Source organism: Culex pipiens, chromosome 2 (assembly GCF_016801865.2).
Source record: "Culex pipiens pallens isolate TS chromosome 2, TS_CPP_V2, whole genome shotgun sequence".
NCBI classification, from domain to species: domain Eukaryota; kingdom Metazoa; phylum Arthropoda; class Insecta; order Diptera; family Culicidae; genus Culex; species Culex pipiens.
This window is the reverse complement of record NC_068938.1, coordinates 911109-923991: the sequence shown is the minus strand read 5'-3', so window position 1 is coordinate 923991 and position 12883 is coordinate 911109. Positions and strand designations below refer to the sequence as shown.

General features: G+C 36.9%; 1 protein-coding gene and 2 long non-coding RNA genes across 5 annotated transcripts in view; 1 reads left to right on the top strand and 2 right to left on the bottom strand.

Moving 5' to 3' along the window:
- The window catches only part of LOC120419034 (apoptosis-resistant E3 ubiquitin protein ligase 1), an 82669-nt gene extending 77580 nt beyond the window's left edge, over positions 1-5089 (bottom strand). The window contains exon 1 of one of the 3 annotated variants that reach the window (XM_039581594.2): positions 4625-5089. In XM_039581594.2, the coding sequence (XP_039437528.1) occupies positions 4625-4871 (247 nt within the window). In that variant the 5' untranslated portion in view covers positions 4872-5089. The remainder of the gene's footprint in view (positions 1-4624) is intronic. The other 2 variants (XM_039581595.2, XM_039581596.2) reach the window with 2 other exon arrangements.
- A 3104-nt stretch (positions 5090-8193) lies between these two features.
- On the bottom strand, positions 8194-8757 carry LOC120419064 (uncharacterized). The gene is made up of 2 exons (XR_005605658.2): positions 8607-8757; positions 8194-8544 (listed from the first exon to the last, which is right to left on the bottom strand). It is a non-coding gene; the product is annotated as an uncharacterized LOC120419064 (long non-coding RNA).
- A 326-nt stretch (positions 8758-9083) lies between these two features.
- Positions 9084-9605, top strand: LOC120419079 (uncharacterized). Its single transcript, XR_005605660.2, has 2 exons — positions 9084-9213; positions 9277-9605. It is a non-coding gene; the product is annotated as an uncharacterized LOC120419079 (long non-coding RNA).
- The last annotated feature ends 3278 nt before the right edge of the window (positions 9606-12883 follow it).

Sequence of the window (12883 nt, the reverse complement as noted above, 5' to 3'; positions counted from 1 at the left end):
TGTACCTAAAGTACTCGCAGAACTTAAAAACACATAAAATTGTTCAAATTGACGGTATATTTTAAATTTGGAAGCGTAATAGTCGAAACCCTATTCTGCCTTTATTTCCTCATGCATAGGATAACCACGGTAATAAAATAAACAACATACCATTCAGCTAATATTCATTAAAATCAGTACTATTCCTTCTTGTATGGATAGCCATGGTCTAGTTTCAGATTTAGGATCCCCTTCCGTTAAACGATTCTGGATTACTCAATTTAAGGGTCCGGATGTTGATACATGCAATCAAATATGAATATCTATTTGTTCTGCAGCAAAAGAAATAGAAAGAATACAACATTGCTGGTTAAATATTCGTAGCTGGTAAATTTTATAGAATCATCCGCCAAATTAAATTAACCTGAAACAAACAAAATTTCAGATCAATGATAAAAACAATTTGGAAAATTACCAAAACAAACCAACAAATGACAGGCAAATTTCTGTTATAAATGTTCAAGCCTACCTTGATAACCTGACAGACTTGCCTCTATTTATGGATAAATAAAGTCAGGTCAGTCCCAGCACGAAAATTTACCAAATTAACCAATAAATTTTAACTTTTTTGAGTAAATTTTTGGATAGGGGTACTTTTTGAACCAATATTGAAATAATTGTAGAAAAAAGTTTGTAAAAATTGGTGATTAGAAATGTAAAAAAGGTGAAACATTTTTTGAGCTTCTCACGACGATATCTTAGCACTCACTTTTTACATATGGGACGGACTAGATTGGAGCGGCAGTAAAATACTTGCATATTTTGACAGTAATCAAACTTGATGTGGGTCTAAGAAGATTTTTTTCTGAATTTATAAAATGCTCTGTACAGTTGGGTTACTCATCTTATTCAAAGAAATTGTCACAGAAGAATTAAAGTTTTTTTGCAAACCTCACCGGTAAAATATCTGCAAAAATCTAATCTAATCTAATCTAACACAAACGCAGCCAGTCCGATGAAAGCATGCTGGAAAGTCTTGTGATTAGATTACGCCCCAAGCACTTTTCTTGTCATTATTAATAATTGTAGTACATCCGAGAACACCCGAAAATGTATTACAAAAATTAAAGCGGCCAGCCCTACTGCGTTGTGTTTACCGCAGAGAGGATTCTGAGAACGGATCACATTTCACAGAATCTACAGGGGAGGAAGGATGCGTGGACATACCGTACCAAACGCTCCGGTTTGTTATTGCGTTATTGTTGTGAAAGTTGTGTTTGGTGTAATAATATTTAGTACAATGTAATATAATAAAAGAATATAATCAATAACTTTGTTTTAGATAGTAAATTACCTTCGTAACCAGCTGAAAAATAATAAATTATTAAAGGAAATAAAGCAAAGCGTACAGTACAGCGTAGAGATTGAGATTGTAGAGATTGTATGAAATAATGTTTTTTTAATGGGAATTTTGTTAGATTAGATAGAAAGAATTATAAAGAAGAAAAGATTTAACGAAATTTAGAAACGTAAGAAAAATATTGAAATATTTTAGAAACAATTATTAGAAATTCTTTGCAAAGGATACAATCTGGAAGCACGCGTTCAATGTTCCAGGCAGCTCACAACAAACACCCTCGTACTGGGGTACGGTGGAGAGGGGGAGTCATCGGCTGACCAACACCATCTTATTCCACCGCCGCTGTCAACGCACAGTCACTTTTGCACCACACTTGCATGCAAGTCGAGCACTTCGAAGTGTGTTCAGGTCAGGTCACACTACCGCGTGCAATTTTCTCTCACGACGGCGCTCGCAAAAAAGAAACACAAAGGTGGCCATAAACGTCACCACCGACCGCCAAATAATTCATTCAAAACGCACAAATAATCCAAGAAAACGGTCAAACTCCACAATTTTCGCGACTAACTCTTCACGGCCGACCGAATGACACTAAATTAGTAGGTCCAATCTTTGAAATTTGCACTGAAATCGCGATTTAAATGAAGCTGCCTTACACACACGACATTTATCAAACGCGCCCGTACGCTCTCCATTTGCATATAATATCTGCAAAAATCTGCAACAAAAAAGTTGTCTGCAACAAATTTCGGAAATCTTCAAATTTGCAGAGAAATCTGCAAATCTGGCATCCCTGATGGTGACTAAACCATCTGTGTAGATGCATTTCATTCAGTTGGAAAGTAGGGTAAAGGGTTTTGTGTTGGGGTTTTCCAACAAAAACAATAATTTTAGGACTTGGATTTGTTCTAAAATGCTGGAATTTCCAAAAATTCATTGAATTTATTTTAGAATAACCAATGACTAGAACTGAAAACATTTCTGGCGAAAGAAGGACCAACATAGCACAAATAACTCTGTTCGGGAGAAGTTCGAGACGAAAACTGTGTTTATCTCGAGTTTGTTTTGCTTTCTCGGCGATTTGTTTGCCCTAGGGCATTATGGTGAAGTGTAGTACTGAATTTTACTCCTATTTGGATGTGTGTATTGGTGATTGAGCTTATGTTATGATTTTTGAAATCATGGCCATCAAATGTAATGATTGCGTCATCATTCTAAATGAAAGCGAAAATCAAACAAACTGACAAACTAACAATCAGTTTTGATTCTTTAAAATCACTCACAATGATGTATGATGTTTAAAGAATGACCACATTTGCTATGTTTGGATTACAGCTAAAATATGATGTTCAAAGTCAAACCAACCATTAAACAACATTTTTTATTTTCTTTCTTCAATATCAAATTCGACTTCTGCGACCCCATTTTAGTCAAATTTGAGTATGTGATTGCATTTTAATTTAAAAAAAGGTACTTAACCCAACCTTAGGTGGTTGGTGCCTTCCTCACATTTAGAGGGTAATGCTATCCAAAATAGATACAAAAGATTGGGGAGTCAGACCTTCATAATTCAGGGCACTTATGTGCTTATAACCTTTGATAGGGTTGTCAGATCTGCAATCTATTGAACTCGTTGGAAAGGTCTTTTGATCATTTATCCATTGACAGGTCGCATGATAGATCCGGACAATGTTTTCATAGAAATATATGAGATCAGGCCTCTAAAAAGTGCATAAATAACCCTTAAGTGCTTATAACTTTTGATAGAGTTGTCAGATTTTCAATCTTTTGAACTCGTTGGAAAGCTCTTTCGAATACCTTTCTAAAAATGTATAACATGACGGGGTTTCTTACAAAAACCACTCTTTTACAATCTTTCGGACTTTTTTTTAGAATCGTTTTTTAGCATAACTTTTGAAGTACTTTACTAAACTTTATAATTTTCAATAGCTACTTATGGGACCCCAAGACGGATCGAATGAGACTAATACGGTCCAAATCGGTTCAGCTAGTGCCGAGATAATCCAGTGCAATTTTTTTGATCAACATCCCACCACACACACAGTCATTTGCTCAGAATGTGATTCTGAGTCGATAAGTATACATGAAGGTGGGTCTAGAAGGTTTAAGAATTTCGTTTTTCGAGTGATTTTATAGCCTTTCCTCAGTAAGGTGAGAAAGGCAAAAAGCATTTTTTGCAATATTTCAGCACTGTCACTTTGACGGCCATCTTGGATTTAAAAATTGTAAATCATTTTAACCCTTTCAGGCCTGATGGGTCATAATATGATTATATAACCCAAAAATCATTTTTTCCAAAACTAGTGATTTTTTCGGAGGCCTTCGGATGATCGACTCTGGACTGTATTTCTAAATTATATAATAATAATTTGTTAATTTTGTAATAGTCTATTTATTAAAGTTTATTTGGGACCATCCATAAACCACGTGGACACTTTAGGGGGGGGGGAGATTTTTGCAGAGATAATTTCACGGTTTGTCATTTAACACGAAAAATTATTTGCAATTTCTTAATCAATTTAATTTAATTTACAAAAAACTTAAAAAACAATTACCAGACTCGGGTCAAAATCGATAAAATCAATCGCTTTTCTAAAATTGTTATTATTTTAATTATTTTGTTACTTTTTTATTTTTTCACATAATTAAAAATAAATGTCGACAACGTTGACATAAAATACAAGTACCTAGTATGAATACAATTACCACTTCCATTGCACTTCTCAAACTTAGGTGTAAACTTTAAGTACCATGAAGGTGATCTCGATGTTAGTTAAACTGACATGAACTACTTTATTCAATACCTTTCTGGTTATGCCGGCATAACTTTTTAGATTTTTTTTAAATATCTGTAATATTTTTTCAATTTTTAATATATACAAATATTGAAAGGGAATTTAAACTTTATTTTAATTAACATGCACATAAAGTTAAAGATATCTACCAAAAATTAAAACTTTTTATATGAATGCAACATATAAACATTGAGAAAGTCACGCTTCGTCTTCTTCGATGTTTTGGCAGCGCAAAGGCTTTCTTGGATGTGAATTATTTCGGCCATCCATCCATTTTCACCACTCATACCAACACACACACTCACATCTGTTGAAGTTTAGAATCGTGTTATGCGAACAACTTTTCCCTCACTTCCGGGTGCTCCAGTTTGCACCCGGGCCAACGGAGACAATTGACCCCGCTTCGGAGAGGCTTCCGGGAGGGGAATCTAACATTGCTAACAAATGGTGCCCTGACACGGAAACTCACCTTGGTCACGGAAGAGCTGCCTGTATTTGCCTAATTGGTTCTGATCCAGCCAGTCGTCCACGAGGGAACCACCCCCGCCATTCCGGTGGCTCCGACTCCTGCCCGGATATCCGTGCACGATCTCGTAATCGGCGGAATTTTCAATAAACACCTCGGTCCACACACACAACACCAGTTTGGCCAGAGACACGGTGAATGTCAAGCTCAGCACGACCGCCAGCAGGATTTTCACGCACCGGATGATCATTGTTATTGTTTTTTCCTCTTTGAAAACACGATTCTTTTCACAAATTCCCGACGCCCGAAGAAAAATGTCCTCAACTTGACAGGTAGCAGCAGTAGGCCTTTGCCATTTTTCTTGTGATTTTCTCTCTGTCTCTCTCGCCCCCCGGTTGGCACACTGGAAAATGGCAGAGACCAAGCAGCAGCAGTAGGCGATGACAAGAACACGAGCGAGCTGAAAAGCACCGCTCACTTTGGTTTTCGTGGGAGGTGTAAATAGAACGTATTTTAACCACACTGGCTGGCGTTCTCGACACCACCGAATGAAAACATTGTGATTGTGTGAGAGAGCGAGAGCGAGAGAGTGAGAGCGTAATGGGTGCGAAAGCACGTGGTTGAGAGCAAACGGGTGGTGAGTTTTTCCCGCGAGGGAGGGGTGCGAAAGGGAAAACTGTCAAACAGTAGGCTTGGTGGGTGGAAATTCTGAGAGCGTTTGCGATCAGCTGTGCGGGCAAGGATGAGAGGATTGGGATTCCGAGAGAGAAATTCACCACTTTTTGATAGGGGGAGCTTTTGCGGAGCGTTATGGAGCGTTATAAGATTGAGTGGCGGTGGAGCAGCTTGATGAATTGTGTTGAGAAAGCTTATATCAGATAAAAGCTATTTCTCTGCGCTCTGATTTTTCACGCTGAAGAGTGGCAAATTTCACGAGGACCTTAATTTTAAATCACCAAATTTCACGGATATTCCACGGAACGTAAAAGATGTTAAAAATATTATATTGTTTAATTAAGCATGCCATGCTGTTTATGAATAAAGTATAAATTTTTTTTGACCAATTTTGAAGGTGGCATTGAAAAGATCGTTTCTTAATTTCTATGTTTTTTGAGAACCAAAAAAATATGCTTTACATTATTTATTAGTCAATGAACTAATCAAAATTGAATAAAATGGGAAACTCGAATTTGATGTTAAAAACAATAAAAAGAAGAAAAAAACGATTTTTTTTCTTCGTGATTCGATACAAACCTCGAACTTCGAACTTAGAACTTCGGATAATCGAGGCTTCGGATAATCGGGTCTGGGCTGTATTAATATTTATTTGCAAGTCCGGGGCCTTGGGGTTGCAGATCTCAAATTTGACTATAAAAGTATATAATTAAAACAAAATGTGTTCATGTTTCGATTATCCTAAGTCTCATTTAAACCTTCGGATAATTTAACTTCATGAGCATGATAATTTAACTTCACCCATGGTTGTCCTCCGTTGCTGAACAGGACCGTAATATCCTATCAATACAACTGACCAGACGCTTAAACGATCTAATGGTGTTTTCCTTATCAACAGCATGCATGAATGCGCTGAAAAGATAAAACATCACGATCATCAAAACTAGAGCCGTTGCTAATAGGACACAGTCGTTGGCCACCAACGGCGCCCGCCATGTCAGTTTGTAGATCTCGAGGTGAGGGGACGGGAATGTTAGTTAGCACAGGCTGCTACCAAGGGTGGGTTCTATACGATATCCACACCCCCGCGTGTGCCGGAAAACTACTTCTACTTGGAATTTTGTTAGTGGGAAAGGGTAATGGCCAGGATTCATCATAGAGGATGATGATGTGGCCCAATAATCAATAAATTTCGTTTAATAGGGTGATGAATTATTCTCAAGGCAAACAATCGGATGCTGCGGATGAGACTATTCACGTTTATTTGCTGTTGAGTTTAGCATAAATGATTCAATCTTAGACAGCCGGCTGCCCGAGCATGGGTAAATAACAAGGGAAATGCGTAATAATACCTTTCTCTGGTATCAATACCAAATTTTGGTATTCCTGGACCCTTTAAAATTTGTCTTAAGGATTATGCAAGAGCAAAATGTGCTATCATACCAATTTAAGGTATTGTTTTGATATTGCAAAATTGCAGAATTTGTCAATGATCGAACACCACATTTTGGTATTCTTTTGGTATTAAAGTGTTTTATCAAATTCCTCTGAAACTATGGGAAAATTTTGACCAATTTTGACAAAATAATTAATTTTGCGCTAAAATGATGTCTCAAAGCGAATGCTTTCATTCAAAACCGGAAATTTCAAACTTGATTTTAAACACTTTTGATATACCCCCTACAGAAATGACTTGAAATTGTGGAAAATTTTCTAAGTCAGGATGGCACATTTTGGTATTATTTGAATATTGAAAGGTTTCATCAATTTTCTCTGAAACTATGGGATATTTGTTAAAAAAAATTTACGAGTTAATTAATTTTGCGCTAAAATGACTTGAAACCCAAAAATGTAAAAGATGATTTGAAAAATTAGTGTGATATACCCACTAATATTTTTTTCAAAAACGTTGAAATATCTCTAAATCGGGATAACCAAATACTTTGAAAAACGAGTCAATCGACAGATTAATGAATTTTGGTGAATTTCAATTCAGTTTCATTTTAATAATACTTATTTTTCAATCTTGTTATTTTTCAGAAGATTCAAGAACTTCAAGCACTGGCCGTTCATCAATGACAAATGCATTCGGTGTGGTGAAGAATATCACTAATAACAACATGGAATCATCAGGTGAGTAGATTTGGCTGTTGCATATGAATAATCTCCGTTTTTTCACTAACTGCAACTGCTGCACTAAAAATGGTATGAAAATACCAAATTTAGGTATTTCTTGTTCAAATACCAGCGACCATAATGTGCTCTTGGTTGCCCAGTAATAGATGGTAAAATACCATGAAATCATACCAAAATCATGCATGTGAAAGACCACAGAAATACCAAAATATGATTTTCCAAGAGCGCGGGAATACCTAAAAATAAAACCATGGCAATACCAAGTTGTTCAAAAATCCAGAAGACCTCTACTTGGTATTGAAATGGTTTTATTTTGAGGTATTATTTTACCCTTGGAATAACATGGTTTGGTATTGTTGTGCCCTTACATATACAAGATTTTGGTATGATTTCATGGTATTTTACCATCTATTACTGGGCAACCAAGGGCACATTTTGGTCGCTGTTATTTGCCCAAGTAATACCAAAATTTGGTATTCCCGTGTTATTTACCCCTGCTCGGGTGTGGAAAGATAAAACCAAATAAAATGCGAAAACGCGAAACCGCCCGGACCGAAAAACACACACAATCGGGAGGAAAACAAAGACGAAAACGGCAACGAAAATCCTGCGTGTTGACCGCGACGCGCACCGTTCAAATTTCCTTCGGATGATTTAACTTCAGATAATTAAATCTAATAAATTTAATTAACGTGATTTTATTTTTGAGTTAATCAATTTCATTCTTGTGATATTAAACTCTTTGAAGAAAAGGCATGATTATGTTCATTGAATTGTATTTTACAGCACAAAACGTTCGACAGAGATTTAATTTTTGCCTTTTAATAGTTAATCCAGAATCCGGTTCCACTTATCACTCAAAAATCCTTTTTCCAAAAATCCAGGTCCAATTTCCAGCCAGTTTACAGGTAAGCATACGGGTAGGCACCGTACGAGTAGGCAGCAGCGGGGGAGGCCACATACGATCCGGTGGAGTAAGCGGTCGGGACGTAGCTTCCGGAGTAGAACGATGGCCGGACGACGCCGGAGGAGTACGCGTAGGACGCCGGCGTGTTGTAGAAGACCTGGGGTGCGGCCATGGCAGCGGCAATAACGGCCAGAACGACAATCAGCTGGAATGTTTGAAGAAACGTTAAAAACTTTTTTCAATCTGATGAAGTTTTGAAAAACTCACGAATTTGAACATTTTGATTTGTTTGGTTTTTGAGATTACTCCTGCAGAGAATTTGACACTTGTGTGGTTGAGCTAGTTGCGGTTAACTGATGCTAAGTCACCGTTTTGCAAGCTTATTTATACTTGCAACGCGTGTGTACGTGAACCAGAATCGGTAGAAGACAATCGAAAGCGAAGAATCGGTCGTTCTGGACGCAACACGTTCCAGACTGTGTGGCAATAAAAATTGAATCGAGTTTAAGCGCACGCAAAAAAAATCGATTGGCTTTGTGTCCACCTCTAGATGATGAATTATGATAGAACATTTTATGGGCGAGTTATTTTTTAAGCTTGTTTTGAAACCTGAAACTCAGAAGTAAATTATATTTGCAAAATGTCAGAATGATTTGAGAATAAATGCAAGAAAATTCTGGTTTTGAACAAATTGACTTATAAAGAAAATCTGCAGAACGGGATTCGGCACTTTGAGTTTGAATCTAGTTTCGAGTATAAATACTGTTCAAGAACTGAATCAAATCATCAGTCAACCGCTACCAGCTCAGTGCACAAGTTATTCAAGCTCTGCAGGAGTTTTACACAAACCAATCAAATCAAAATGTTCAAATTCGTAAGATTTTCAAGACCACCCAAAAATTATCAAAATATTTTAACGCTTCTTCAAAAATTCCAGCTGATTGTCGTTCTGGCCGTTATTGCCGCCGCCATGGCCGCACCCCAGGTCTTCTACAACACACCGGCATCCTACGCATACTCCTCCAGCGTCGTCCGGCCATCGTTCTACTCCGGAAGCTACGTCCCGACCGCTTACTCCACTGGATCGTATGTGGCCTCCCCCGCTGCCTACTCGTACGGTGCCTACCCGTATGCTTACCTGTAAACTGGCTGGAAATTGGAACTGGATTTTTGGAAATGGACTTTTGAGGGATAAGTGGAACTGCATTCTGGAATGAAATCAGCTTTTTCAAAATTGTTTTGCAGTAAATATACATTTAAACACAAGTTTTGCATGAGTTTGATTGGTTGAATTTAATATCACAATAAACAATGAAATCTATTTAAATTAAATTAATTGATCTTTGGGGTTCCAAAACCCCCTACAATTTGGAATGATTATTTTTAAAACTCCCTTTTAGCCTTAACATTGGTTCACCCGTACAAGGCTAATACTATTTTGGCAGTTGTTTATGCAAAAATGGTTCGTAAATATTCGAAAATCTGTAACATTTGAAGGGATTTTTTGGTCGATTTGGTGTCGTCAGCAAAGTTGTAGGTATTGTTGAGGACTGTTTAGAAAAAAAGGAGATAGTTTTGTTCAACGGAATTTCACTTTAACATTAAAAAATCCAACACTAGTTCTTTATTTTATTTTGCCATCTGTTTTTATTAAGAAATTTGAGCCATAAAGTAAAATAAAATAATTGCCACCGAGTAATGAATAATTTTTTGGAATAGTGGTTTCTGTTTTTATTGCAAAATCAAATTTGCAATCGAAAACTACTTTACAGAAATTTTCATATAGGGCACCGTTTTCAAAATTTAGCCACTTTAAGTTCGATTTCAACTAAAATTTATCAGTTGTTTGATTAAAATACAGTTTTCATATATTTTTTCCGCCGAGTTCAGAAAATTTTCTTTAAAACTGTTTTTATACACTTTGAAGATTGAACTTCTGGTTGCTCAGATATAGCGGATAAAAATAAAGTAAAAAACAGGAATCAAGAAATTTTTTGAAAAATTTAAGTTTTCTTAGTCTTACCCAAACAGCCCCCCAATTTTCTGCATTGTTTTAGCAATTAATAGTTTAATATTAATTTCAGAAATTTTATGAAAAAAAAATAATTTGAAAATTTAAATTGAATATCATTCAAGAAGTGCAAAATAATGATTATACATTTTTTGGAAGTGATAGTCTACAGTGTTGCAAAAGAGTGATAGAAAAGCTATCAATAGATTATCTCTGCACCAAAAATATCCGAGAGTATAGCGGCAGTCACTATAGCTTGTGAGATCTTTTCTTGTGTCTCGTGATTCCCAGCGATGTCATTCTCTCTCTCTATCACTCCTTCCCTTTTCCTCGACTATGCGCTCTCACCGCTGAGTCTCTGAACCTCTCCGAAAACGGCAATGAGAGAACGCAAGATGGCGATTAGGAGCCGACCACGCATGACGCCCCTTCAAACTGCGTTTGCAAAATTGGTTTTGTGGCGGCTTTTGTGGTTAAACGCTGTTGCGGTAGGATGATCGTGGAAGCGAGAATGAGAGAGAAAAGGAAAATGTCAATCGCGAGTGGGTAAACACAAAAACGTGTTCGGCTATGTTCGGCGCTGAGAGTTTCAATGAAGAGAGAAGAGCAGTTGTATTTGAGGCATGAATATTCAGGCGAGATAATTGTAGTTGCTGAGTGGTGATATTTTGATATTTTAACAACCCTGATAGTAGGGTGGTCCAAATCCGGACTTTTTTGGGGCTACCCCCTGAAATCAAAGATTGACCCATCACTAGGCTAAATTCCAAATTTGAGCTCATTCTGACCACGGGAACCCCTCCCTCCAATCGCTTAAAGTTTGTATGGGAAAAATCGTCAAAATGTATGGAAAAAAGCAACTGTTTTACTTTTTTACCTGTGGAAGGCGCCATAATTATCCGATTCTTACCATTTCTCAAATGTAGACCCTTCATTAAATTTAAAACAACTTTCCCGAAGACACAATATTTTTAGGATTTTTTCCCGCGAAGTTATTAGCCCCCAAAACTGGCCATTTTTGCGCGGCCAGCTGTAAGGGGCTACCTAACAACGATGTTTATTTCCAATTCGTACACGCACGTGCTCTCTCTCAGGTTCAAACTCTCTCACGAGCTTGCTCGCCTGCCTGCCTGCCTGTTTACCTACAAGCGCGCTGTTTCTCTGCTTGGACTTTTGTCGTCGTCGTCGTTTTCGTTTGATATCCGCTACGCTGCGTTCCTGGCATGTTTATTATAATTTTCAACAAAAATAGTCGGTGCGTATTGAGATATAAAATCAAATGTAATATGTGAACAACAAAACGAAAAAAAAACACAACAATAGATATCATATTATAAGAGCGTGTGAGAGAGAATACAAATTTGATGAATTAGTTCATCCATGAATCGTCATCTGTTCTGATCCAAACCTAATTGCAAACGTTTTGGATTTTAATTTATCTGATTTTGTTACAAGAAATACCATGAAGTTTTTTTTAGATAAATAAGGAAAGAATTTTCTTTAGATTTTTTTAAAAACTGAATCCAAAAGAGTATCTTAAAGGAAGGCCGCAACTGCAAGATCTGAAGGTTGTTAACGATTGTGCAGAAAGAGATGTTTCCTGAAACGAAAAATTTACAGGTAAACTGACAAAAAATGATAAACAGTTGCAATATTTGTTGCAGGTGGTCTAGGAACACAGAAAGAAATTTCCAGAAAGAATAAAAAAATAATTTTGGAGAATATGAATGAAAATTTGCAGCAATAATTGTAAAATTGCCTTGATTTGTTCTGATTTATACTAAAGTATATTTTTGTTAAAGCAAACTACCTAAAGGAACAACATTTGTATTACCTGAAGATTTTTTTCAAACAATTGAATCATTATCATGTTTCTTTAGCATATACGAAAAACTGCGTGTAATGCTTGGAAAATCAAACAAACCCTGTTCTCATGACATTTGCTGTATTTTTTTAATTGAGCCTAAGCTGTCTTTTCTTTAAACTATTTTTTTCAGCGCAATTTTTTTGTATTTTTGACATAATTTAAGAAATTATATGCTAAATATATCTCAAAACAATCCTGCTATTTTAGTTGAAAATTATAATAAACATGCCAGAAACGCAGCGCAGCGGATAGCAAACGAAAACGACGACGACGACAAAAGTCCAAGCAGAGAAACAGCGCGCGCTTGTAGGTAAACAGGCAGGCAGGCAGGCGAGCAAGCTCGTGAGAGAGTTTGAACCTGAGAGAGAGCACGTGCGTGTACGAATTGGAAATAAACATCGTTGTTAGGTAGCCCCTTACAGCTGGCCGCGCAAAAATGGCCAGTTTTGGGCGCTAATAACTTCGCGGGAAAAAAATCCTAAAAATATGGTGTCTTCGGGAAAGTTGTTCTAAATATAATGAAGGTTCTACATTTGAGAAATGGTAAGCATCGGATAACTATGGCGCCTTCCACAGGTAAAAAAGTAAAACAGTTGCTTTTCTCCATACATTTTGACGATTTTTCCCATACAAACTTTAAGCGATTGGAGGGAGGGGTTCCCGTGG